This window comes from Molothrus ater, chromosome 6 (assembly GCF_012460135.2).
Source record: "Molothrus ater isolate BHLD 08-10-18 breed brown headed cowbird chromosome 6, BPBGC_Mater_1.1, whole genome shotgun sequence".
Taxonomy (NCBI): Eukaryota; Metazoa; Chordata; class Aves; order Passeriformes; family Icteridae; genus Molothrus; species Molothrus ater.
Window position 1 is genome coordinate 59,383,839 of NC_050483.2, and position 27,852 is coordinate 59,411,690.

The following is a 27,852-nucleotide window of genomic DNA, read 5'->3' on the forward strand; positions in this document are numbered from 1 at the left end:
GGAAGGACAGGGATGGCTTCTCCACCCATGGTCTAGCAGGGAGATTTTGCTTCCTCCAGCTCTGAGCCCTCTCCTAAAATGCCTCATCCTGGTCAGGCTCAGAGGCTGTCGGGTTTTCTCTGTGCTTCCTAGAGGATTGCTGCCCCTGTCCACAGGACCAGGGCAGAATGCCACAGGCTGCTTTCCCAAGTTCCTCTCCACAGAAATCAAACTCCTTGTTGCTGCCTCTACAGCAGGAGCTCAGCTCCTTCCACATCAGAGCTCAGCTCGCCTGGAGCCTGCCGTGTCTTTCGAGATATGATTAAACCAAATTGTCCAGGTTAAATGTTTTATTACCTCACAGTGATCTGGTGAGAAGGCACTTGTGTTGCACCCTACAAGAGCAGAGTTTGCCCAGAGTCCCCCCAGTTAGATCATGGTGGGCACCACGCTGGTGAGGGCGATGTCCCCCCCGATGCAGAGCTTGGTGACCTCGTTCAGCCGCTTCTCGCGGAAGTTGTACTGCAGCAAGTGCGCGTCGTTCACCGCCACCTTGAAGTGATCCGTCTCACAAAGCACCTGGAGCTGCAAGGAAAACCCCACATCAGCCCCAAAACCACCTGGATTTGTTCTGTTTTAAGCCACACACCTGAGCAGGCTGGCACTGGCTGGAGGCTGCTGGAGGCGTGTGGAGGAGTTGCAACACCAGCGACCTTTGCCTTCCCAAAACTCTCCTGTGCTCTCCCTCCTCTGTGTTCCAGCCCAGTTTCTGCCTCCTCATCCCTGTGCCAGTCCCTCAAAGCAAGACTCCACATTGTGAACCTCCTTTGCAGGGAAAAACACCTCGTGAGAGGAGCTGCCAGCAGGGAAAACACATTACAGAAACCTGTCCAACCACTGTGCAGAACAACAGTGTAAATAAAGAGGGTTTCATAACCCATGGGGATACCAGAGCAGGGGAGAAGTTATGCCCTGGGCAGCTGGAGCTGCAACAGGGGGTCAGAAGAGCTGGAAGGTGCTATAGGGGCAGCACATGGGGTGGCTGCCCCAGAAACAGCCCTGGGAGCTGATTCCTGTGCAAAAGCATCATTGTCCTTACACAGGCCTTGCTGCCCAAACCCTCTCAGTGCTTTTGGTACTGAGACTGAGCTGAGATGGGTTTTTCTGGTACCTTGAAGGGTTTTCCAGCTTCAAATGGAAACCTGGGAGCTGTCCTCTCCTCCTTCCCCCAGGTATTCTGGAACATGGAATTGCAGACAATGACTTTCCTGTTGTCTTCGTTGAAGCGGGGGTTGAAGTGGAAGGCAACGTCATTCCCTCTCTTGAAATCCAGTGAAAACCTGCAAAAACAATAATGGAGTTGCTGCTTTTGCCATAAAAGCCCTGAACTCTGTTACAGGGCTTCCCAAAAATAGCAGAGAGAAAACCCCACAGACCCCACAGGGCAACAACAAGGCATTTACACATTTGCTTGGTGTAACATTTGATGTTACACCAGGCAGGGGTTATTCAGGAATGGAAAGCAAAATCCAGCCCCCCTGCTCTACCCTGCAGTCCCCCCACCCTCAGAGCTGGACCCCCCAGTACCTGTTTGGGTTGGGGTTCACAGTCCCAGTGATGGTGATGAGCAGCCGTGGGACGAGTCCTGCCTGCAGGGGCAGCTCAAAGGGCACTTTCTGGGAGACAACAGGCATTTGGTGTCAGCAAAACATCATCTCAAAGGCCCAATGCCACCCCTGGGGACAGCCAGCCCCAGGGCCCTCCTGTGGCCAAGCAAAATCAGCCCCTGAAGACACAAACCCTCATCATGATGGAGCCATTACCATTGGAGGGGTTGGTCCTCCCTGAGGAGCTGTTGGTCCTCCCTGGGGAGCTGTTGGTCCTCCCTGAGGAGCAGAAGGCCCAAATCCAGGGCCACTGGGTGGTTGTCCTGGGGCAGGAAACGGCCCTGTTGCTGGTGGAGCTCCAGGGAATGCTCCAGGTGCTCCTGGATACGCTCCTGGTCCTGCTGGGCCTCCAGGATAAGCTCCAGGTGCTCCAGGGTATGCAGGGTATGCTCCAGGTCCTCCAGGACAGGTTCCTGGTGCTCCAGGATAGGTTCCAGGTGCTCCAGGATAGGTTCCAGGTGCTCCAGGATAGGCTCCTGGTGCTCCAGGATACCCTGGGAAGGCTCCAGGAGCTGCTGGTTGGTTGCCCCAGGAGGGCCAGCCCTGGGCTGGGGGGGCACAGGGGGCTGGGTTGTTGCTGTTGGCCAAGGCATCAGATAACTGGGGACAGAGGAGAGGACAAGGTCAGCTGGGGGAGATTCCTGCTGGCATCACACTGAGCTCTCCAAAATCCATCTTTGGGAGCCTGCAGGTGGCCAAGGGCAAGAGCTCAGCTCTCAGCTGCTCCCTGGGCTTTTCCAGAAAAGTGCTGACAGAACTGGACAGGGTTTGGGGATTGAGCAGCTTAGCAAGGACAAAGATGTGTTCCTTCCCATCCCAGCCAAAGGTCTCTGCTTCAAGGCCACAGCCACAGCCCCCACGGGTTTTTAGGGAAATCTATACTTACAGAGAAACCGTCTGACATTTTTCCTGAAAAACAACAAAAAAGGAAGTGTCAGTCATTCTTACCCTGCCCCATCCAAAAACCAGAATTTTTGAGGGGAGTTGCAGTTTAGAGCAGTGATCTATGGGAATTGCTGAGCTGCCATCACATACCTGCCCAGCAGAGCTGACAGCTCCAAAGAACAAATCCTGGTCCTGGACCTGGGGGATAAACGGGAGGCACTGCTGGGAGCAGCCCGAATACCTGGGGGTGAACCCTCGGGATGGAATCGGGATGGAAGCACAGCTCACAACACTCCCGGTGTTATTCGCTCCCCCAGCCCTGAGGCACCATTCAGGATTTCCATTTCCATAAAAAAAAACCCCAAACGGGATCCCCGGGGGGACGCAGGGGCAGCATCAGCCCGGGGGGTTCAAACCCAGCCCAGTACATCGGGGACACCCTGTGACACACGGGATGGCCCGGGATGGGCAGAGCAGGGTGGCAGCCACCCACACAGGCCCCCTTTCTCCTCCCTTTCGTCCACAACTGTCCCTTTCCAGCCGGAGGGCGCCGTGGGAGGGCCAGCGGATAAAAGCTGCTTTGCAAGTTCTGTGAGTCCACAAACACACGGAGAACACGCACCTGCCTGTGTGCACAGGAATAGCCCGAGCTGGGCTCCTCCCGTCAAAGGGAGCGTTCAGAAGAGCAGGAAAAAGGGAGAGCCAGAAACGGGGGAAGAAAAGGAAAATGCCAAATTTAGAGCAGAGAAGGCGAATTCTCTTTGAAAGAAACGTTCAGATGCACAAAGCTCGCAGGAGGCGCGGCTGCCCTGCCTCGGGAATAACAAACCCCCGGTTTCACAGCCAGCAAATCACTCCTCTCCCTGCAAAACGCTGGGGGTTTTTAAGGCAGAAACGCAGTGACCCAGGGTGTTTGAGCAGTCCAAAGCTTTATTTGCCTTCTGGGCTCTTCCTAAAGCCCAGGGGTTTGCCGTAGTTTGGCAGGAGAAGCTGGGGGTGCACACGCAGCCAGGTCAGGCGCGCTCCACAGTGCCTTGGGCTGCTGCAGTGGGGGTCCTGCATGATGCCACTGGAACAGCTCAAGGAGCAGCAGCTCTGTTCCCTCCGGCCCCCAGGGACAGGCTGGCACAGCCTTGTGTCCCCAGACACATCGGGGCAGTTTGGAGGCTGTACCCAAAGTCCCCCAAACCCACTAAACCTCTGCCACCCCCAATCCCCTGCAGGCACTTGGAGCCCAGTGCCACCTCCTCTCTGCCACTCAGTGCTGGAGCTCCTGGAGCTCTCTGGAAATGCCCTCTGGGTTATCTGCCAGCTGCCATGGGAAGGGGTTTATCCCTTGCAGGGAATCACAGCACCAGTGGGGCTGGAAAAGCCCTCTAAGCACATCCAGTGCACCCAGCACTGTGTGCCCAAGGGCCACATCCACAGAGCTTTTAAATCCCTCCAGGGATGGGGACTCCACCACTGCCCTGAGCAGCTGTGCCAGGGCTGGGCAACCTTTTCCATGAAGGAATTTTCCCCAATATGCAGTTAAACCTCCTCTAGTGCAACGTGGGGCTGTTTTCTCTCATCCTGTCCCTGTTCCCGGGGAGCAGAGCCTGAATCCCTCCCGGATCCACCCTCCTGTCAGGAGCTGTGCAGAGCCACAGGGTCCCCCCTGAGCCTCCTTTGCTCCAGGCTGAGCCCCTGCCCAGCTCCCTCAGCTGCTCCTCGAGTACCTGAGCTCTGGTTTCCAGCAGCATTTGGGCAGCTGAGCTCGAGCTCACCTGAGCTCTCCGTGCCCCAGCAGAGGATCAGCTGCAGGGAACGTCCCAGAGCTGACCCCAAACATTCCCTGTGCTCACAGCAAGTGGGAAAACCCTTCTATTTGGGAAAGAAACACCAGTTCTCTCCCCTTTTAATTCTGCTATTTTATTTGAATTCTGCCATTCCTGCAGAATTCAAATCAACCTATTCGTTCCTAAACATAACTGGCAGGATAGAAAAATAAAAACGGCTCCTATTAAGAAGCATTTCTTGCAAAGTCCAGTCAGCATCTTCTGTCTTCCAATGTCAACTTATTATAATATAATATATATTATATATATAATATAATATTATAATTTAATAATTGTAATATAATATTATATTATAATATTATATTATACTATTATACTATAATTTAATAATTATAATAATGTAAATAATAAATATAAATAATATAATATATTATAATATAATAGAATTATAATTATAATTCTTCACCCTGCAGGGATTTTGGGACAGGGCTGTCCAGCCCCTCAGGAGTTGCAAACACCTTTGGGGCTGCCCCACAGTCTCCATCCCTCCACCATCCCCAAATCCAGGGAGGGTTTCCGGGCTGTCCAGCGCCCCAGGGGTTACAAACCCCTTTGGGGCTCCCCCTCAGTCCCCATCCCTCCATCACCCCCGAACCACCCGGGGCTCTCCGTGCGCCCCAAACCGCAGAGCCCGGGGCAGCTCCCGCCTGTCCCTCGCTCTCCAAACGCACCCCAAACCTTCCCTTTCCGAGGATTTTGGTGCCTTACCCCCCTGTTCCCCCCGGGATCCCTCATCCCTCACCTGCGTGCGGCGGCTCCGCGGTCGCTCTGGGCTCCGCACCGGGACCCGCCCGGGGGCGGGGCCGGGGCCGGGGCGGGGCCGAGCCGGGGACACCCGGGACAGCCCAAACAAACACCCGGGACAGCCCCAAACACCTGGGACAGCCCCAAACAAACACCCGGGACAGCCCCCACAAACACCCGGGACAGCCCCAAACAAACACCCGGGACAGCCCAAACAAACACCCGGGACAGCCCCAAACAAACACCCGGGACAGACCCCAGCGAACACCTGGGACAGCCCCCAACACCCGTGACAGCTCCCAACACCCGTGACAGCCACACCAGCCCCGTGTTTCCCCTTTTTCACCCGGGACAGCCCACACCAGCCCCGTGTTTCCCCTTTTTCACCCGTGACAGCCCACACCAGCCCCGTGTTTCCCCTTTTTCACCCGGGACAGCCACACCAGCCCCGTGTTTCCCCTTTTTCCCCCGTGACAGCCACACCAGCCCCGTGTTTCCCCTTTTTCCCCCGTGCCATCACCCCCGGGGGATGTTAACCAGGAATATTTGGTTTTCCTGGCGGTTTGTGCCTCGCCCGGCGGTTCCCGTTTCCCTGCCCTGCCCAGATGTTCTCTCCTTGCCAGATGTTTGCCCGTGTGCCTCACGGCTCCATCCCCCCAGCTTTAGCGCAGCTCGGGGAAACACCAAGTGGATTTGAAATTCTGAACGTTTTCTCCTTCCCCACGAAGAAAACAAAAGCTAAAAAAGCTTTGTTTTCATCCGACGCAGCGAGGCCGGCAGAGGATGGGCTCTGGAAGCTGCTGGAGGCAGCTGGAATTTCAACAAACCCCATTTTATTTGAGGTTGAGGGTGAATCATCTCTGGGCTCCACAGCTTAAAGCAATGGAAAAGAACAAAGTGGTTTTGAGCTGAAATCCCGATCTGCTGCTGGGAGAAGGGAAAGGGAGGGAGTAGAAATTAAGGGAATTAGAATGGAACGGAATAGACTGGACTAGATTAGGATCAAACAGAAGACAGGATTTCAGTAGGAAGACACCCACAATGACCATCTAATCCACCTCCCTGAACAATTCAGGGCCGACCAAAGGCTGCTGAGGGACGCACCCTCTAACTGGTGTCATTAGAGGCACGAACTGCTGCTTTTAGCCCTCAGCTAAAGGGCTCGGCTGCAGCTGATAGCTCAAAAAAAAAAAAAAAAAGGCAAAAATCTGTCCACTTTAGCTCTGATTAATTTTAGTATAAATTCCTCTGGTTCAGCTCTGCTTATCTAAAAGATTTTGCTTAAAAGAGAGCAGCCTCCTCTCCATCAGGGCTCCAGCCTGGATTTTAGCATCCTGCAGCTTCATGCCTTACCTGTCACAGGGATTCAGACCAAACCTGAGGGTGTAAAAATGGCAGGGATGCCCATGGGAATGGCTGGAAATTGAGTATTTCAGGGAAATGTGTATATTATACTTAATGTGTATTAAGTAATAGATATTAAGAGTATTAGTATATAAGAAATGCACTTAATTAGGGAGCGCTGCCTCAGTTGCCTCTCACAGCACCCAGCCCACAGCAGACAGACACTGCAATGTCTTTGGAGGAGTTTCAGGGCAAAGGGACCTGGAGAGGACTCAAGCCAGCAAAGCTGAAGGATCCCTGATCCATGGCAGGAGGAGCTGCAGCTTCCTGAGCCTGTAACTCAGACAGGGCCCTATGAATTCCTTAGAGCACAGGTTTTCCCTTCCTCCCTAAAACTCCCTCCAGATGTCCTTGGGAAGAAAGATTTTCATGGAAAACCTTGAAAACCTCATTGCTGTTTTCGGGATTTTACTCAAAGGCTTCAAACATCAACCAAAAATCTTGGCCTGGTTTTATTTTTCCTGCTCCAATGCCCTGAGGTTTTTACTTTCAGTTATGCAAGACACAGAATTCACAGAATGACTCAAAGATCATCGAGTCCAACCCAACATATGAGGATAAAGAAAATTTGACCAAAAGTCAGTGGATACAGAAATCAAAACCAGATCTAATTAATTCCTTAACTTAAATAACCCAAGCTGCAGCAAGGATGATGAGTGAGGTTGGATGGGGCTTGGAGCAACGTGATCTGGTGGAAGGTGTCCCTGCCCATGGAACAAAGTGGCCTTTGAGGTCCCTTCCAAGCCAAACCATTCCACAAATCCATGATTCAGCATCCATGGGGTGGGTGCTGAGCCCTTTGCACTCAGAGCCAGGGATGCTCCTCACCTGAGTCATCCCTTGGTGACTCACAGGACACCCAGGCGTGGCCACTGAGCTCACAACTCTGCCTCTGGGATCCAGGGGCGTGGAAGGGTTGGTTTATGGCCAGGAGTCAGCAGAGCAGGGCTGGAACACGCTGGCTTTGAGGGAGATGTAAGGCACAGATCTCCTCTCTCACAGCCCTGTGATGCCTGGCCATGCAACCCTGGCTCTTCCAAAGTGGGTAAAGAATTAGTCATGGCCTCAAAAATCAATATATTCCATGGGTTTTAAATTTTTTAAGCACTCCCAAGTATCTGGGTTGCTTTAGAGAACCCTCAATGTAAAACAAAACCCTCCTTGGTACCATGGATGATTTAAAGCCCCAAACTGCAAACCCAGGGGGTGGGAGATGGAGGAGCCAGGGAGGTGGATCAGCCATGGGACCACCCCATTTCTGGGGATGTGCTCTCAGCCTGCCCTTCCCTGCAGCCAAACACTCCAAGCACGAGTTGCTTTCCCCATTTTAAGAATTCCCAGCATTTCTCCAATCCCCTCCATTCTCCAAATGATACCTGACAGGGGCTGGATCTGCTTGGGGGAGGTTGATGTTCCTCACTGCAGCTGTGGAAAAACACCCCACTGCAAGAGATAATTGATCTCCAGAAGGGAAATACCTTAAAGCAGTCATTTGGATTACTGAATAACTTTAGAGCAGTAATGGAAAATAATAAACAGAAAGCTGCTCCTCTCTTCCTGATGGTGAATTAATTGGAGGAAACCAATCTAGAGGGCAAGAATCTCCATGGTGTGAGAGAGGCACTTCCCAGAGCAGAGCAGAAGCCACATCCACATTTCCCTGCCTTGTGATTCCTGTGGCCTGATGTGTGTGGGACTGGCAGCACCCACAGTGTGCAATGTTTGGGCTGCAGATCTGCCACGGGGGCTGTGCTTGGCACCATCCCCAAGTGCTAAATTCAGCCACCATCTCTGCCTGTGCCACCTCCCAGCCTGGGGAGCTGGGACAGCATCACCTCCTTTCTGTCTCAGAGTGGGGATGAGGCTTTCAGGAGCCTTTGTGGAGCCCCTCATGGCACTTTCCTGAGGTGTCACCACAGCCCCAGCCCTGAATTCCAGTGGCTGAGTCACCTCTGACTCTCCTGGGCAATAAAAAAGGGCATCACAGCAAAATCAGGCAATGGGAATCTCCTCTGGGACCTGCCAGACTTGAGCAATTTCATCCCAGGACTTCTGAGAGCAGGGATGAAGAGTCCCTGTCCTTCTCCTTCTCCTTCTTCTCCTTCTCCTTCTCCTTCTCCTTCTCCTTCTCCTTCTCCTTCTCCTTCTCCTTCTCCTTCTCCTTCTCCTTCTCCTTCTCCTTCTCCTTCTCCTTCTCCTTCTTCTCCTTCTCCTCCTCCTCCTTCTCCTTCTCCTTCTCCTTCTCCTCCTCCTCCTCCTCCTCTGCCCTTTTGGGGATTTGGTTCATTCCAGAGCTTTTTGGGTTACATCAGCATCTCCCCCTCCCCAAAATCACTCTGCCTCAGCACTGGGGAAAAACTCCACCAGAGGAAGGTTGAGAACTTGAGCACCTCGAGTTTGATGGCAAAGAAAGGAAAACCAGGGGATAAATGGCACCACCCCTGCTGCTCACATGAACCCTCATGTGTACAGCAGGTCTGGGCTTGCTCTTTATCCTCCTTTTATTCTTTTTATAAAGCACCAAAGCAAAACTCCTGCCTTTGGAGCTCCCTCCTCCTGGAAAACACCAAGCTGGACTCACCCAGCCCCTCCTGCCCTGGCAGCACCAGGAGAGCTGCAAGTCCACCCCAAAAATCCTCACCCAGCTTCTCATGCTGAGGCTATGGATGAGCAAAACCCTGCTAACCTCGAAGCTTTTCTGTGATTGAAGATGGGGAAATGAGAAGCACTTTGAGGCTGGCATTCAGAGCTGAGCAAGAGTTGCTTTCCGAGCGTTAAACGAGTCTCGTAGCAATTTGTGTCAGCAGAGATTTTACAGAAGTCCTCACACTCCCCCTGGCTTTGAACTTGATAGAAATTCCATCCTCCTCTGCAGCCTGCTGCCCAGGGGCTCCTATGGAGCATCCTGCATGCAAATATGATTAAATAACTGCAGCAGAAATGCCTGCAGTGACCCCAAATGCTGGTGCAGGTGGGGCCAAAGCCCCCAGTGGCTCATTGCCTCAAAATCCAAGACCTTGGTGCTTTTCTTGCCCTCTGTGCTTGTGCAGCCAACCCCTCCAGAAACCACTCCAGCCTAAAGAGCTGAGAGGAAAAGTGCTGTGCTGAAGGAAGGGATTTCATCAGTTCACTGAGGACAGGGAAAACCCCCCTTGTCTCTGGGACAGATGCTCCACAAGGAGAGCAAAATCCCTGTGTGACACCACCCTGAGCATACGGGGCTGGGAAAAACGTGAAGGGCAAAGAAGCCAGGACAGCTCAGCCTCAGCCAGCAGAAAGCCTCAGTACCAACCACTCTGCAGAGTTTAAAACAACTTTATTACACAGCAATCACAGAATCTTTGAGGCTGGGAAACACAATTCCAACCTCAGTGGGTGGTTTTTGCCAGATCTCAGGAAACCAGAGGAGAGGGAAGAGCTTTGGAGGAGTCCTTTTCCTTCTTTCCTGCACTAGATTTTTGCAGAGCACAGGAATCCATCCTGCTGTGAACCCTTACACTGAGCAGGGCCCAGATTTAAACCTCCTGTGTTTGTGCTCCTCCTGCAGAGCCAGAGCTCAGGCAGTGGCTGTGCAAAGCTGCAGGTCCTAACAACCTCTCCCAGCAGCACCATATGTCACTAAAATGTTGGGTTTGCCATTTTTTTATCAAGTTCAGTGTTTAAAATAATCAATAGCAGACACAGCCACCTCTCCCAGAGGCTTTGCAGGGCAGGTGGAGCAGCAGCAGAGCCCTCTGGTGATGAGCAGGGTGGTGGAGGGGGCAGCACCAGCACGGAGAGCAAAATCCAGAGGAGCCTCATCGTGCTTTGCTTTCACACAACACTCAAAAACTCATTTTTCCAACACCTTATATATATTTTTTTTTGACCCACTCAGAGCAGTTTTTGCTTGATGTCACTCCACCCCCACTCTCCTTTTAGCAGCCCCCTACTCTGCCAGCCAGGACAGAGCCCCAGGAGAGCAGCATCAAACAAGGATGGTGACAGTGGCAGCACAGAGCCATGAATGTGATCAGCCCAGCATTCCAGGTGTATTTGTTGATATTATTATTAAATAATTGTATTTGTTGCTTTCTGAGGGGAAACAGGACAAAATCCAGGCAGAAATGCAGAAATGAAAGCCTGGTGTGGAAGCTGATGAGACTTTGAAGTACCTCAATTAAAAAACCTCCAAGATCAACAACTCTGTCTCCTTGAGGAGTGCCAGCAAACCCTGGTTTTATAGAGCTGGGCACACAGGGAGAGCAGCACCAGGGTATTAAAGCAGCAATTTTCTCTACTTAAGTGAATTTAAACTGTGATATTCTGCCACCTTCTCTTTGCTGGAGGGTCTTGCCTGTAACTGAAGGGCACACAGGCAAATTGGAAACAACCCCTCTGAACCATTTCTGTCACACAGCACTGGAATGTAAAAAAAAAGTCACAAAGCTCTGGAATGTGAGGGTTTCACAATGTGCAAATGAAGCAGGTTCCTTTCAAAAGGCACCACAGCACAGGGTTACTTTTCATTATCCTTTAACAGGTCAGAAAAGTGGAGTATCCTGACAAAGCACCCTTGTCAGGACACACTTCTGGGGTTCTCAGCATGGATCTACCCCAGGACAATGCATTGATGAGCCAGGGGTGTCACAGAGCATCCTGAGTGGGATGGACCCACAAGGATCATTGATCCAGCTCTTGGCCCTGCCTAGATCCCAACAATCCCACCCTGGGCATCCCTGGCAGTGCTGCCCAAACCTCCCTGCAGCTCTGGCAGCCTCGGGGCTGTGCCCATTCCCTGGGCAGCCTGGGCAGTGCCAGCACCCTCTGGGGGAAGAACCTTTCCTCATATCCAACCTAAACCCACCCTGGCACAGCTTCATGCCATTCCCCATTCATGCCAAGCCCAGGAATTCCCAAATGAAATCCAGTGTCTTTTGTCATCTCCTGAATTTATTTCAAGAATGGATAAATTCCATATTTGCTTTTAACCAGCACTACTTTCTAAGAGTGATGTGTGATTCTGGTGGGAAGGGACACTGGGAGGTTCCTGGTTCTCACTTGGAATGAAACTGAGCTGATGCAGGAGTTTAGGGGTTAATTGCTACAGGAATTCCTCCCCTAATCACAAGAACATGAATGTGCAAGAGCAGGTAAGATCTTGCACAGCCAGCAGGAGGAGGACCTGAAATGAAACCCGAGGTGTGCCAAGGGCCGCTCAACACAGCCCTTCCCTGTCTTGTCATGAGAAAACTGGGAAGAGGACAGGAACACAGGCACTGTGATTTTATCTCCCAGTCTCTCATCTAACAGGGAGGGTTCCCTTTGGAAGGTGATAACAGGGAGCAGAACTGTTCCTGCTGTGCACTGACCTGGGTGTAGCTTGGCACTGCATGGCAGCTCAGGATCTGCTGCTCAGGGGATGCAAAGTCCCATTGTCACCAAACAGGACAACCTGACCAGCCAGGGGATCTCTGAAACAAAACTATCACAGAATCCCAGATGGTTTGGGTGGGATCAGACCTTAGAGATGATCCAATTCCACCCCTGCCATGAGCAGGGACTCCAGGTTGTTCCAAGCCCCACCCAACCTGGCCTTGGACAATTCCAGAGATGGGGCAGCCACAGTTTCCATGGACAACCTGCTTCCAACAAACCTGAGAGGTTCTGCAGGCAAGAGTGACCAAAAATACGTTCCCTCTCTGTTATCAGCTGGCATTTTTAGTTACTGTGGGAGCAGAGGAAAAGTTACAGCAGCTCATCCCACTACACCAACCCTGGACATGGGAAAACCCGGCCAGCAGTGAGTGGAACAGGGGAGCAACCCCTGGGTGGAGGCACCACCCCTCTCCAGACCAGAGCCCTGGTCCCACAGGCTGCCCAGGGACGGGGGGCTGTGGGTGCAGAGCTCTCTGCCCTGCAGGGCACAAACACCTCCAACAGCCACCCAGGGACACAGCTGGCTCCAGTGCTCCCAGCATGGCCCTGCTCATCCCCTGGGGCTGGGGTGAGCACACCCTGGTGGGACACTGGGAGTTATTCCTGCTGTGGGGAGGAGCTGGTTGGAAGCTTTGGGTGAAAGCTGAAATTCGTGTTTTTTCACTGCCCAGCTGACACTCAGACACCAGTGCCTGGTGAATGAATGGCTGTTTGGTGTGTATGGAATCACCCTCTAACAACTGGAATTCTGAGCTTAACTTTAGAAATAGGGCAGCCAATATTGATAAAATACACATGGAACATTTCATCCTTCCATGGATGCTGAAGGGCTCTCACTGCACTGAGGTTCAGGACACCCTTCCCATCAAGGTGGGAGGAATCCTTGCCCACAGCAGGGCTGGAATGAGATGGTTTTTAAGGCCCCTTCCAGCCCAAACCACCCTGTGCTGCCCACCTTCCTCTCTTGGGACAGTCTGGAGTGGCTGGGCAGTGAATCCATTGATGGCTGGGCACAGCAATGGATCTGGGCTCACCCACAGGAGTTTGGGCACCTTCCCTCACAGGAGGGGAGCAGAACTGACACACCCACGGCAAGATGAACCCTGCACTGACCTCTCTGCAACAGCCCTGAACAGCTTTTACTCCTCTCTTGAGTTATATAGAAAAATATCACTTAGAGCCACTGAATCTGTTTGGAGAAGCCCTCTAAGATCGAGTCCAATGATTCCCCCAGCACTGCCCAGGCCACCACTGACCCCTGTCCCCAAGTGCCACATCCACACAGCTTTTCAATCCCTCCAGGGATGGGGCTCCACCATTTCCCTGGGCAGCTGTGCCAGGGCTGGACCATTCTTTCCAGGAGGAAATTTCCTCTAACATCCAATCTAAGGCTCCCCTGGTGCAGTTTAATTCTCTCTTATCCTGTCCCTTGTTCCCTGGGAGCAGAGCCCAGACTGCACCCAGGGAGCTGTGCAGAGCCACAGGGTCCCCCCTGAGCCTCCTTTTCTCCAGGCTGAGCCCCTTCCCAGCTCCCTCTCACAGGACTTGGTCCCTCAAAAATATTAAACTGAAGTTTTCTGGGTCTGCAGGGCAGCAATTAACACCACTGGATCTGCATGGCCACGTCTTTACTGATGCACAGGAGTTGCAGAGAGAATTCATTTGGGAAATCCAGAGGAAGGGACAATCCCACAGCTGAACAGTCAGGATAAAGCACTGCCCACACACTGCCCTGTTCTATTAACAGATGTCAGGATTATTTTTGGACCATGGCCTAAAAAGAGCTTTTTGTTTCTATAATTTCCTGCTCACTGCTGCCATTTTTACCTTCCCTGAAGGGTGAAGGTGCGAACCAAGGCAGCAGCATTGGCCAGCTCAGTGTGAACTGCTCTGCAAGCCAAGACATGGAAATGCAGCCACAAGTGATGCCCAAATTCAGTAGTTCACGCTGATGCCAAGCCCTGGAGTTTCTGTTATTCACTTTATCCCATCAAACTCCTGGGAAGTGTGTAAGAACAGGGGTTTGGGGGTCACTTACCACATCCACATGTGTCAATCTGGCACAGGTATTGTTCAGGGGCAGGGAAAACACACACACAACTCTTCACAGGCAAAAACCCCTCCCATTCCTCCTCTGGAACAAGCAAGATCAGAGCTTTTCTCTCCTAATTACCAAGGAATTTGTGAACAGGCAGTACCTGGGGCTGACATGCTACACCAGAGCCACGGTCCCATCCACATTTAATATCCCTCGTGTACAGGCTGCAATTATTACAAAAGGAAGAGGAAAAACACTCACAGAAGTCAAGTAATTCTGATTTTATATTCAGGCTTTGCAAATCAAGGATGTCCTATTTTTACTATTCATTCAAGGCAAAAGTCTACACAGGCATGTCAAAAGCAGGAATTGAAAAACAGTGAACACAACAGTCTTGAAAATACGTTTAATGTCTAATCTTATACAAAAGTGACAGCATTTTCAAAAAAATATCAAATCCTGTATTTATAGCTTCTCACTATCATACAGCAATATTTGTTTCATCTAAAGAAAATACAGCAGCAGGTGATAATCTATACTTTAAAGATGTGATTGCTTATATTTCGTATTGTAAACAAATGCAGTATGTCAACCTCAAAGCACAAGTCAAAACGAACTCCTCAGCAATTGAACTCAAAATGATGCATAGAAATGTACAAATTCCATTGCAAAAGCTTCAGGCCAGAAGTTGCTCACACTTGACATAACATGTGATAAAGTTACTACACGGTATATAGTGACACCTTGAGTTTTTACACAATAGATTAACAGGAATACCCTTTTCACTGCTATGCAAAGAACTCTGCTCACAAAAACAAAGGGGTTATGAAACAGTTTTCATGACCTCAAGAAATACGAATATACATTGAAAAACATCCCATATATATTGAATTTTAGCCTAAATGTTCCAGTAATAAATCCTGCCTATTTCAGGAAGAACCTAGAAGTCTAGTTACTTTTACAAAACCCCTTTCCAAAAATCATTACTTGCTACTTTTGCTTTATCCTTTCCTACCTCTTCCCATTCCCTGCAGAGACATATGGCCAGTGCAATTCCAACTGGAGGGCTGCTACTGCATGATCCATTCATTTGGAATAAATGGTTTTTTCATTACAATGATTTACAGTCTAAGGCTGCAGGTATCAAAAAAGCACTTAAGCAAATGCGGTCAATGTTGCTTATGTTAATTTTTTAATTAGTCTTGCCAAGTCTGCTTGGGGGGCAACTGGGGGTTTTTTTAAGGTTAGTGAAGACTTGCACTTTTGGTACTTATTACAAGGGTTGAGTTGCTGGGGTTTAAGTTGAAGTGTTAAAGTAGTTTTGTTCAGCTCCAGTATTGTCTTCCTAAAAGAAAAAATAGACATTCCCTTGCTATCAGCTTTCATGACATTGGATTAAAGCAGCCACAGCTCAGCTGGCTGCTTTCTCCTGCAAAAATACTGTAGGACCTTGCCATAAAGGCTGTAACTACCAAGGAGCATCACCACCAGGTCACCCCATGTGCTTTTTTTTTTTTGCGTCCATCACACGCATGCAGGAAGCCACGAAAGTACTGGAGGAGAATTCACTCGTGTTCACAGTTCCATGATACAAAGACTCCCTAATGAGCTACCATGTGAAGCAAAATCTGTTCCTAATTCTACCCACAGAGGCTAAGTCAGGAGATCCCCAGCTGGGGAGGAAACAAACTGTCCGTGGTCCAAGCGCAGGCCATGAAGTAACACCAAGAGCCGCGGCCGTGTCTCGGCAAACCCCTCGGACGTGCTTGGCACAGATATGGCAAGAACATGAAAGCTCAGGGCAGTGCCCCTTGGGAGAGGCAGCTGCACAGCAGTGCACAGGCTTCCTGACATTCAATTTCTCCCAAATTCCTCCTACTCCGTGAGGTATGCACACACCCAGCTGGGAACAGGGGCTGCTCCCAGGGACAGCAAACGAGAGCCCCTCGCGCCCAACGAGGATCTCTGTCGTGACACAACTGTGCCAAAAACTGCTGGGAAGGGAATGCTCAGGTTGGGTTTTAAGCTCAAGTTCAGTTTCCAGGGACTCTGAAAAAGTCTGCCAGGTTTACACAACCCAGCAGCCAAGTCAAATTTGAAATGACTAGAACCCAGGTCAGAAATAGGGAAGTACCTACGTGGGGATCAGTTTCTCTTTACACAGACCAAGCCAAACTTCCAACCACCACAGAATGAGAACTGGCAACAGGATGTCCTCATTTGCATGCATAAAACTCACATTTTGCTGATTCAAAGTTAACTGCACATCCAGGTTATTTCACTTGCACAGGAATGCCTGTTTGTGAACACCAACAGTGTGCTGATAAGTCACACCAAGGCTTCCAAACGTGGCTCTTCTCCTCCATAGTCCCAGACCGAGCAATTGGTTTGAGTATGTACAAAATGCTGAGAAAACCTTCGAGTTCACATGCTCTGTCTTGTTAGTTTGAATTACTGTAGCACGTTCAAAAATTAGGTTTCTTGACTAAAATGTTGAAACACTTTCTCTATTGACTTTTTAGAATAACCTGAAAATAGACAAAATATGACTATCCATCCATTCAATGACCAGCAGGAGTCTGGCAACGAGACTTAAAGCATTTATTTAAGAATTGACTTTTTAAAATTCCATGGGCCTGATTCTTTATAATCCTTACATGGCAACTCCTGTTTTTCCAAGGAATACTTGCCAACATAAGAACCACAGGTGTGTTAGTTGATTTCTTCTCTTTGTATTTCACTTGATTAAACCAAATAATTATGCCAGCATATGAGCAAGGTAAATTGATGTAAACTGCTCCTTCATACCTCAAATGCACATACAAGAGGCAATATTCTTCATAGCCCCATACATTACTGAAACAAAAACTGTAAAAATCTCTGTAAGTAGTGGATGAAGGTGGAAAACTACAGTATTTTGTTGCCCAGAACGTATTCAGCGGTAAGGCTGCAAGAGACAATAAGGCATGGTCAATACAGGTTTTTCACACAGCAGTTCATTCACAGTTACAAATACTGTTAATTAATCACAAATTCATCTTTATATTCTGTTATTCCTTCCCTATTGCTCTATCAGCAAGGGGAGCAATTCTTCTTGATTAAAGAGATCAAGATATATACCAATCAAGATATATACCATCTCCTTCAGAATTATTATGCTTTCCCCCTTTTTTTGGCTTTCAGAGTTTTTCCAAGGAGTGGAAGACCACTATAATAATATAATAATTATCTATATGTATGTATAAAATAATAATACAGATGCATATAATGTGAGACATAATATAATAATAAAATAATACAATAAAATAATACAATTATTTGATATGATATATAACATATGATATGTAATATAATATAATATGCAATATAAGATAATATGACATATAATATGTAAAACATGATATAACATGATATAACATGATATAACATGATAACATGATATACATGATATAACATGATATAACATGATATAACATGATATAACATGATATAACATGATATAACATGATATAATATAAATGTGAGACATTAACATAATTTAGCCATGCTGGTATATTTAATATTTAAATTGCTGTTATCCCACTGACTTGAGGAGCAAAACTTGAGGTGTGCTCAAACTCCTTACCTGCACTAACAGCTTTTATGCTACTCAATTTCCCCACTTAAAAGCGAAACACTTTAGAGTAACTTGACACCAAAATGAAATACTCACATGGGGACCACCAGGCATTGATGGAGCACCAGCAGGACCAGATGGCACTTGAAAAGGATTAGGGGGCGTAGGATATAGTCCTGGAGCTGGATATGATCCTGTGGGTGGAGGGAATGGGCCGGGCGGTGACGGTCCCCACGTTCCAGGCGGGACCGTACCCCATGGTACCGTCGGCGCAGCCCCTGGAGTCTGGGTGGGAGCAGAGTATGGCCCTGGGGGTGGATATGGCATGCTGGGAGCAGGATACTGCCCTCCCATTGTTGGTCCCCATGCTCCAGAGGGCATGGATCCCCATGGCCCAACAGGAGCAGGAGGTGCAGCTGGCTCTGTTGGACCTCCGTAAGGTCGTGGAAGCTCTGGAAAGGGCATATTTGGTGGAGGATACTGCCCTGGTGGGACAGGACCTGGCACAGTTGGGGGTGGATATGGACCACCAGGAGGAGGGCAGGAGGGTCCAGTAGGAGGAGGAGGAAATGGAGCAGGCGGTCCCGGGGGCATTGAAGGATACATTCCCGTGGGAGGAGGTCCGAAGGGCACGCTGGAAGCCGAGGTGTTTGGTGGCAGTCCCGTTGGAGTCATAGGGGGGGCGCTGGGGTTATTCCAAGGGTTGGAAGCCGGCCAGCCCTGCGGAGGCTGCCCGGGCTGCTGGCCAGGCTTGGTGCTGCTCACTTTGGAGGTTTTAGCAGGCGACTGGTCTGGTAAAGCATCTGCCAACTGAAAGACAAAGCGGCGGTGAGGATGGAATGTGCGGGCCGGAATTCCCGGCTGCAGACATCCCCCCACCACGTGGCTACAGCCCAGCTGCCGGAGAGAGGGAGGGAGGGAGGGAGGGAGGAGAGGAGCTCTGGTGGCTGCACAGAGATGATTACATTCATTTTTGTGCAGCGCCTATCGCTAAGGCAGCAGAGGCATTCTGACAGGCCACAGTTCAAAAGCCAGAGATAAAAGGCGACCCACCACACGGAACAACAGGCAGCTGCAGCACAAACCTGAAAACATTTCCCTAAATTTCCATTGCAACTATCCTGATGCCATGAAAGCACAGCTCCTTGGTTAATGTCACAGGAGAGAACCCACGAGGCACCCAGCAGCTTCTGATGTTTAGTCCAGGGATTGCTACATCTACCCAAAAGGAAAACACCACCACTGCGACACAGAGGAAATGTCTCAGCTGTCTGCTCCCCTTTTCCTTCAAAAAACCATGTCAGCTTTTGGGATAATCAACACAACTGGCTGATTGTGGCATTTTCTGAGACCCCCGACGAAGGGAGGAATGATGAACCTGACTCCATGTTCTCAGAAGGCTAATTTATTATTTTATGGTCTATATTATATTAAAGAATACTAAACTAAACTATACTAAAGAGTACAGAAAGGATACAGACAGAAGGCTCAAAGATACTAATGAAAAACCTGTGATTCTCTCTTCAGAGTCTGACACAGCTTGGTCATCATTGGCCAATAAGTAAAAACAATTCACATGTTGGATAAACAATTTCCAACTACATTCTAAAGCAGCAAAACACAGGAGAAGCAAATAAGATAATTATTATTTTCTTTTTTCTCTGAGGCTTCTCAGCTTCCCAGGAGAAAAATCCTGGCCAAAGAGATTTTTCAGAAAATATGATGGTGACAGCTGATCTTCAGGAAAGAAAAACTGTTACTTACCGAAAAATCATCAGTTCCAGACATTGTGCTGAAAAGTAAGGTAAGATAAAGTGAAATTTGTTGAAAATAATAAAGGTATTTTTAAGCAAGACTAACTGAGACATCTACATTTGTCTCATTTGGAGCACAGCAGGTGCTGAACCTGCAGCACCTCTTGGTGCCTTGGTTGCAGAGCCTGTGGCCCACAGCAGCTCCTGGAGCAGGGATCAGGACACCTGTGCCAGGTGTTGCTTTGGGGATCCCCACTTAGTGAGATAATGGGAATAAATTTACTCTCTGTGTTTTAGCCCTGGGTTTATTGCTGTCCCAGCTGCCTCCCTGTGCTCACAGAGTGACCCAAGCACCTTTCACTGGATAAAGGAAAGGAAAGGCCTGAGCCTCCACCTGCCTCCTGTCAGACAGGTGTGACCCAGGATGGAAATGGGTCACATTGCAATAGCAAAAAATATTTTAAGCATTCATATGGAGCATATGGAGCCTGCTCAGACAGGGATGCCTGGGAAGGATTCCAGGTGTTTTCTAAACTGGGATTTGGGAAAGGTATAGCAGGATTCCTGTGGGTGAAGTCAATGCCTCTAAACCAAAACATGATTAAATCAGAGAATGATGGAATGGTTTGGGTTGGAAGGGACTTTAAAGATCACCCAGTTACAACCCCCTGCCATGGGCAAGGATGCCTGCCACTGTCCCAGGCTGCTCCAAGCCCATCCAGCCTGGCCTTGGACACTTCCAGGGATCCAGGGGCAGCCACAGCTTCTCTGAGCACCCAGTGTCAGGGCCTGCCCACCCTCAGAATTCTTCCCAATCTCCCATCCATCCCTGCCCTCTGGCACTGGGAGCCATTCCCTGGCTCCTGTCCCTCCATGCCTTGTCCCCAGTCCCTCTCCAGCTCTCCTGGAGCCCCTTCAGGCCCTGCCAGGGGCTCTGAGCTCTCCCTGGAGCCTTCTCCTCTCCAGGTGAGCACCCCCAGCTCTCCCAGCCTGGCTCCAGCCCTGGGAGCAGCTCTGTGGCTCCTCTGGACTTGTCCCAACAGGTCCATGTCCTTCTCATGTTGAGGACCTCAGAGCTGGAATCCCCCCATGGATCTTATTGCCAAAAATAAAAGAACTATAGTTTGGTGATGGTTTATCCTCCAATTATCTCAGAATAAATAACAACACCAAGGGCAGTGGATGCTTTTATTTACATTCCCCAACTGCAGTAATTGACTGCAGAGGTGCCACTAACATGTATCCAACTTCCAACCTCTCCTGACTTCCACATAAATAGGCACTAAAAATTCGGGACCAATGAGACATATTAACACATAACCAGAGGTGAGGAACTGTTAAAAAGATTACCAAGAGCAGCCAAAAAGTTTTAGGGAAGAGGGTAGGAGCCAGAAAGGAACAAAAGAGCAGGAAAAATGTAAAACAGAAGTCAAGAGTACAAATACTACTGCAAAGTTGGTCCCCACAAAACACAATCCTTGTATTCCCTTGTTGATGGTGAAGAACTGACTGCTAAGACAGAGAATGGTCTCAGGGATGGAGGTTTGTACAGAAAGCCCAGATCAAATAGGTCTGTAAGCTCCCTTAGGTTAATATATATCCACATTATTTACATTTTACTCCCTTAGGTTAATATATATCCACATTACTTACATTATATTATTTGTACAATCTTCTCTGAAACTGTATTTTAAGTTTGTTACTATCCACACAATCTCCTGACCTCAGGACAGCTCTGATCAGACAAGGGGCCACTTAGCTCAGCATCCCATTTTATCTGAACTAGTAGAGACCATCCCATTTTATCTTAACAATGACCAGCAGAGAAGAACAAGAACAGGAATGACTCTCACCCCAACACTTCAATGATTCAAATCTCAGCCACTTCCTAAGCTGTAGACAATTTCCATGGAGCAATAACCCTCAAATAATTCCTTTTCCACAAACACATCCAGTTTCCTGATGAGGGGATGTCTCATTTGCCCAGTTCAGAGTTGTTCCTACAACACCCACTGGCAGGGCACTCCACAGGCTGCTATTTGTTGCACAAAAGCCATCTCCTTTTTTTGTTCTAAACCTGGATTTTACTTTCACTTCTAGCTCCTCCATTCTTGTAGCTGAGGAAATCAGCAAGTCTATTGTTACCCACCCTGCCCATGCTGATCATCATCCTACAGATTTTTACCATTTTCTTTCATCTTTCCCTTCTCCAGGCTGAGTCCCAGTCTATTCCCCTGACCCTGATGCAACAGCTCTTCCCTACCTTTGATTATTCTCCCTGCCTCAATCTGAGGCTTTTCCAAGTCTTTTGTATCTTTTGGGATGAATGACAAGAAAGAACCACAGAGCATTGAAGATGTGGGATAACCATTGATTTATACAGTATCATAATTATGCTCTGGTTTGTCTTCTATTTCCTTCCTAATACTTCTTCATTTTTCAGTTGCTTCTAGATCCCTATGGAACTGACACTTCTGGGGCAATATTTCACTCCTCAGTGTCAAGGGTCAGCCCAGCATTTTGTATGTGAAATTATATGCACTACTCTACATTTATCTACTCTGAATCACAGCAGATTTATTGCCATTGAATTATTTCTGCTAATTTATTACCCAATCCTTACTTTCCTGAATGGCTTTGTATCAACAGGACACTGCTCATCTCATTTCCCAAGTTATTTATGACCACATGGAACAACCCAGACCTCTGTGGAAACACAGTGAACTTTTCAAGTTACTCTTAATAATTTAAATAACCCTTTTAAGAAATACCTTGTAATTTAAATAAACCTTTCAAGAAATACCTAGTAATTTAAATAAACCTGTCAGGAAACACCTAATAATTTAAATAAATATTTTAAGAAATATGTATCTACAAAGTTGATGGAATTCAGGGCCTAACTGCATGAATACAAAGGTTTGTTAAAACTCCAGTATTAACTCATAACAGCAGTAGTTCTTTCAAGTAAGGACTCTCTGTCTCAGATGAGGAACATTTCAGATCAAGGATTATTTGTTTAAAGTGGAGAAACCAACTGAACTACATCAGGGAAGTGGTTTCTGCTCCTGCTATTACAGCTCAGCTGTCTGAGACATCTATGACAAACTCAATTTCTCTTCAAGAAATACCTCTTCTGCTAAGAATTCATTAATTTTTGCAATTAACCACACTCAATAAGTCGGCAGGGGATTTTTGGTGGTACTGTGGTCCAATTTACCTCCATGGACAGAGAAGCTATTTATCATAACCCCAAAAATAAAGGAAAACAATCATTAATATGCAGACAAATACAAAAACCCTTTTACATAAGTGCACAGATAATCATCATCATCATCATAATCAAGTTATTAAAAAAACCACCAAAACAGGTCAAGAGAATCCTCATTTAGGCAGATGGAGAGATGGGATAAGACCAACTGAAAACCAGATCTACAACAGACTGAAAATAGTCCACAGAAGAAGTTGGAACATTTGCTGCGAGGGAGAGAAGGAAGAGAAGAAAGGAAACTAAAGGAGAACTCAGAAGAAAATCCTGTGATCTGTCACAAAAGTGTCAGAGAGGAGTAAATTCAAGTCAAGCAGTGGGTGAACACAGCTGAAACAAGCCTGCTTCCCAAATATTAACTGATATCCCAAATATGTGTTAGCAGATCATTCCCAAATATTTCTGTGCCATGATAATGAAGGGAACAATTCTGCTGCACGATTATGAAAAAAAAATGAAAAAAGAAGAAGAAAAAAAAGTAGTTAAGCATAGCTTATAATGAGATTTAGTTGCTTTTTTACTTTGGCAAGCAGACAAGAGCAACATTTGTTGGCAACATTTGGGATAACTGAGCCCATGCCAAGCATGTCAAGGATCCTCTTGCAGAAAGGATGCCCTATTTCAGGGATGTTTTTTAAACAGACACTTAATCTGGGTACTGCCACCTTCATTTCATAAAAAAGAAACTGAAATTACCCTTTCAGACAACATACGAACTCATCTGTACTCAAATCTGGAATCTATATTCCATTCAGCTTGTTCAACACTAGTCAAAGAATCCCAGTCAAAACCTTACAGGAATATTAATTATATTATTACAATTATTGCCCAAGGCATTCACATGCTCACCAATCAGACTCAGAGACAGTGACAGACAGAAGACCCCCAAGTAAGTAAATTTTAAAGTCCCTCCAGGTCACACATGGGCTCAAGATTTTAGGAAAAAAAAAAAAAAAAAAACAACCCCACACTGATTGGTGACCTGATGGGATTTTCAGAGTCATTAGAATGAACCAATTATCTCTTGGAGCTTTCCTGGTGCACAAGCACTGACAGCAGCAGAGAATCCCATTCATGTAGCAGACATTCATTCTGCCACATTCCAACTCTACTCCAAATTATCCTCCCTGCAGTTGGGATGAAGAAAGAACAAATGGAAGGAGGGTTCAGGAGTTAAAGTCACTTGGCAGGGAGCAGAAAGACAACAGAGCTGGCAGCATTCAGAGTCAAGTCCTGCTTGCATTCCACTGCGCTGTAAGATAAGATTCCCTTTGTTTTCTGAAGGCCAACGCCCCTGGAAACATCTCTGCCTTCCCAGGAGCCCAGAGCCAGCCAGCTCCAGCTCTGCTGCTCAGGGCAGCACCTCTCAGCCACCTCGGAGCTGGATGGAGAGAGATGATCAATGCCTGCAAAAACAAAGCTGCCAGGAGCTGAGTCCCTCTCACCCTTTATCCTGAACAGCCATGAGAGGCAGGAAGGATTTCAGTGCACCTGCCTAGAAATTACACCCTGCAAAACCTTCAGGTCAGAGGCCAAGGGCTCCTGGATATCCTCTCCATGAGCTGCTCCCAGAAATTACCAGCAGGGAGGTGAGATGAGAGAGGCTGCTCTGGGAAGCACAATCCCAACCCAGCTCTGGCAGGAGAGTTCTTCCAAGAGCCTCCACAAGCAGGGCTGACTGTAAGGGAGGTCTGTGCCTGGTTCTGGCAGCCTGGTGCTACGTGTGCCGTGCTAAATCCGTCCTGCTGCACAGCTTCCACAACAAACCAGCTCCACGATGGTTTCTTCAGCTCCAAACCCTCTTGGATTGCATCCATCTCACTGAAACTATGGTGTAGTAGCAATTTTTCCCATGTTTTTGCCCTTCCTGGCTTTTATCCATCAGTCCTTACAGACCCTCATTAGGAAGAGCCATCCAAAGCACTTTTTCTAACCCAAAACTAAGCATCAACTGCTTTCCTATTTTATTTTTTTTTTGAGTTGTATGACATTATTCCAACACTTGATGTGCCAGATTTAGTTCCTGTCTCCAAGATGATCTTTCAAACACAGAAAAAAGGTTTTCTGGATATGCAACAGGCTGTGCTGCATTTCCACTGGGTGGCACGGCAGCCTCGGCAGAGAGGTTCCTTTGTCACTCCACCATGACTAATTCCTGCCAGCACCACCTCATCCACAACAGCATCTCTGCCCACATAAGTGGAACTACCCAACATAGCACCCGGAGAAAATGGAAGAGACACCAAGTCTTTGACGGCTTCTAAATGTTTTCTAAAATATGCAAATTTCTGCAGCTTCAGGCGTTAACTATCAACACTTCAGAGTCGGCCTTTAGAGAATCCCAGAATGGTTTGGGCTGGAAGGGACCTTAGAGATCATCTTGTTACAACCCCCTGCCATGGCAGGGACACCTTGCACTGTCCAGGCTGCTCCAAGCCCTGTCCAGCCTGGCTTGGGCACTGCCAGGGATCCAGGGGCAGCCACAGTTGCTCTAGGCACCCTGTGCCAGGGCCTCAGCACTCTCATTATAAAGAATTCCCAATTCCCAATCTCCCATCCATCCCTGCCCTCTGGAAGCCATTCCCTGGCTCCTGTCCCTCCATCCCTTGGCCCCAGTCCCTCTCCAGCTCTCTGGAGCCCCCCAGTCCCTCCCTGCTCTCCCTGGAGCCTCCTCCTCTCCAGGTGAGCACCCCCAGCTCTCCCAGCCTGCCTCCAGCCCTTGCAGCATCTCCATCATTTCCTCTGCACTTGCTCCAGCAGCTCCACCTCCTGATTTTGGGGGCCCAGAGCTGGACACAACACTCCAGTGAGGTCTCAGGAAACTGGAGCAGAGGGGCAGACCCCCCCTTTTCCCTGCTGCTCACTCTCCTGGGATCCAGGGGCAGCCACAGCTGCTCTGGGCACCCTGTGGCAGGGCCTGCCCACCCTCACAGGGAACAATTCCTTCCCAAAATCCCAATTATCCCTGCCCTCTGGCACTGGGAGGCCATTCCCTGTGCCCTGTCACTTTAACCAGCCCCTCTCCATCTTTCTTGCAGACTCTTCAGGTACTGCAAGGCCACAGTGGGATCACCCCAAAGCCTTCTCTTCTCCAGGATGAACCATCCCAACTCTCCCAGCCTTTCCTCACAGGACACAGAGCTGCTGCACCCCCCTGATCATCCTCTCTGGCCCCTTCCTCATCCTTAAAGCCTCCCCAGTGCTCACACACCATAAAATAATTTGGTGTGCCCTGAGTGTTTATCCATTGGTGAAATAAAGTTAATTAACAAACTAACCCAACAGCTACATCATCAGTGGCTATGAGAGGTTTGGGGATATTTCTGCCCCTTTCCCTGTCTGTTATAAATGAAAAAAATGACAAAAGTAAAATTTCAGATTTTCAGGACAGATGTCATCAAGACCAACAACCAAATGGTGACATTTGCTATAAATTGTCAACTACCAAAAAGAAAATAATTCCTCAAAACAGAGGAAGAGTTGGCAGTTTCCAAGAGCTGTAAAACACAAAGCCATAAGGATCTGTGATGTGTGCCAGCTCCTCATCCTCACCAGGCCATTCAGCTCCACAGCTGCCTCCCCTCCCAGCCCAGAGCTGGTCCCCAAGCCCAGCAGATGGCCCCACACTGGGGAGCACGGGGAGGTGCCCTGTTTGTGCCAGCTGTGACACAGAGCCAGGGCACAACAGAGATCGCCTGCCCAAGATCCCTCCTGTCCACAGCACCCAGCCCTGGGGATCCTGAAACAGATCTGTTATGCCAGCAGCTTGGAATGATTCCAGCTGATCTTTCAGAGCTGCCTCTGAATTATCTTGAGAGCTACAGAGCCTCACATCACAGAATCCCAGAGTGGTTTGGGGTGGAGGGGCATCAAGCTCATCCCATCCCACCCCTGCCATTCAGGGACACCTTCCATCATCCCAGGCTGCTCCAAGCCCTGTCCAGCCTGGCCTGGAACACTGCCAGAGATCCAGGGACAGCCCCAGCTTTCCTGAGCAGCCTCTGTTCTCCTCTCGAGCATTATCAGTTCATTATGGTCATTGTTTTGGATGGAATGAACACTCTGACTCTGAGGAGTGACTGTCAAACAGGGTTTTGGTGTGCCACCCCCTAAAAAACCACCAAACCCACGTGTCTCACTGCAGCTGTACCCCCACCTCTGACACACAAACCCAGAGACATTTCTGCTCCAGAAAAATCACTTTTCAGGATTTACACCTGCCACCTTTCTTCAACTGGTACGGCTAAAATGCATTTGAATGAACTCAAGCTTCAAGAATACCCAAAACGCTTCCCAGGCCTGGCCTGATATTCACCACGAATTTTTCCTTCAGCCCCTGAGGAAGGGCACTCTCAGGGCGTGTCATTTTGCCTTCAAAAAGACAAAGCAGCTTCTTTTGTACTGGCAATGAGGAGCTCCACCACCAAGGCTGAGGAGCATCAGATCAGCACCGTTCTCCACAGAATTCTCCTGGAAACAAGTTTTTCATCAGAAATAAAACCTGATACCACACAGTGCTGGCTATCCCCTGTACATCAGCTGCCTTAAACACGTTAAAATTTGATAAACCAACTTCTCACCAACTCTGCCAAACCGCCTTTCCCGAGCCCTTCTTTAGAGAGGAAGCTTTAACTTAAACTCACTCAAATGCAATCCACGCTCATTGATTTGCTCATTAATAAACTACGGCCGCAAAATACAAAAAAAAAAAAAATATTTAAAAAGAAGCCATGCAAATATTGAACCCAGCCAAGCCAGCGCCGCCACCGCCGCTCCAGAGCCACCAGGCCCCGCCACGAGCGATCCCCGGTGCTCTGCAGGGACCAGCACCGCCCGCCCCCCGCAGGCGGGGCGGCACCTCCGGGATGGCTGAGGCGCGGCTCGGCGGCCGCAGCCCCCCCGCCCTCCCGCGCTCCCCTGCCGGCGGCGGGGCCGGTGCCGGTACCTGAGCGGAGGGAGCCGGTGCAGGCCCGGAGCGACGCGGCGGCCGCAGCTCCACCGCCACCGCGACGGGCACCGGAACCGGAACTGCGTCACGGCGGCCACGCCCACCCCCCGCCACACCGGAGGGGCGCGCGCTCGGCCACGCCCCTCTACGGCCGCTGTGTCACCGACATCACCCGCCCCGGTCTGGCCACGCCCCTCTCCCGCCCACAGAGCGCGTCACGAGCCACACCCACTATGTGACCACGCCCGGTATATCTGCATACCAGACCACGCCCATTAATCATGAGACCACGCCCT

General features: G+C 49.0%; 2 protein-coding genes across 2 annotated transcripts; both read right to left on the reverse strand.

Annotated features, from left to right (window-relative positions):
• Nucleotides 1-311: 311 nt before the first annotated feature.
• Nucleotides 312-5,142, reverse strand: LGALS3 (galectin 3). The gene is made up of 7 exons (XM_036384425.2): nt 5,112-5,142; nt 2,682-2,729; nt 2,533-2,555; nt 1,803-2,246; nt 1,567-1,655; nt 1,151-1,319; nt 312-564 (listed from the first exon to the last, which is right to left on the reverse strand). The coding sequence occupies exons 3-7, from the start codon at nt 2,548-2,550 to the stop codon at nt 409-411; spliced, it is 876 nt and encodes a 291-aa protein (XP_036240318.1). The 5' UTR covers nt 2,551-2,555; nt 2,682-2,729; nt 5,112-5,142; the 3' UTR covers nt 312-408.
• A 9,097-nt stretch (nt 5,143-14,239) lies between these two features.
• MAPK1IP1L (mitogen-activated protein kinase 1 interacting protein 1 like) lies at nt 14,240-27,636 on the reverse strand. The gene is made up of 4 exons (XM_036384184.1): nt 27,554-27,636; nt 19,354-19,381; nt 17,686-18,399; nt 14,240-16,920 (listed from the first exon to the last, which is right to left on the reverse strand). The coding sequence occupies exons 2-4, from the start codon at nt 19,375-19,377 to the stop codon at nt 16,909-16,911; spliced, it is 750 nt and encodes a 249-aa protein (XP_036240077.1). The 5' UTR covers nt 19,378-19,381; nt 27,554-27,636; the 3' UTR covers nt 14,240-16,908.
• Nucleotides 27,637-27,852: the final 216 nt, after the last annotated feature.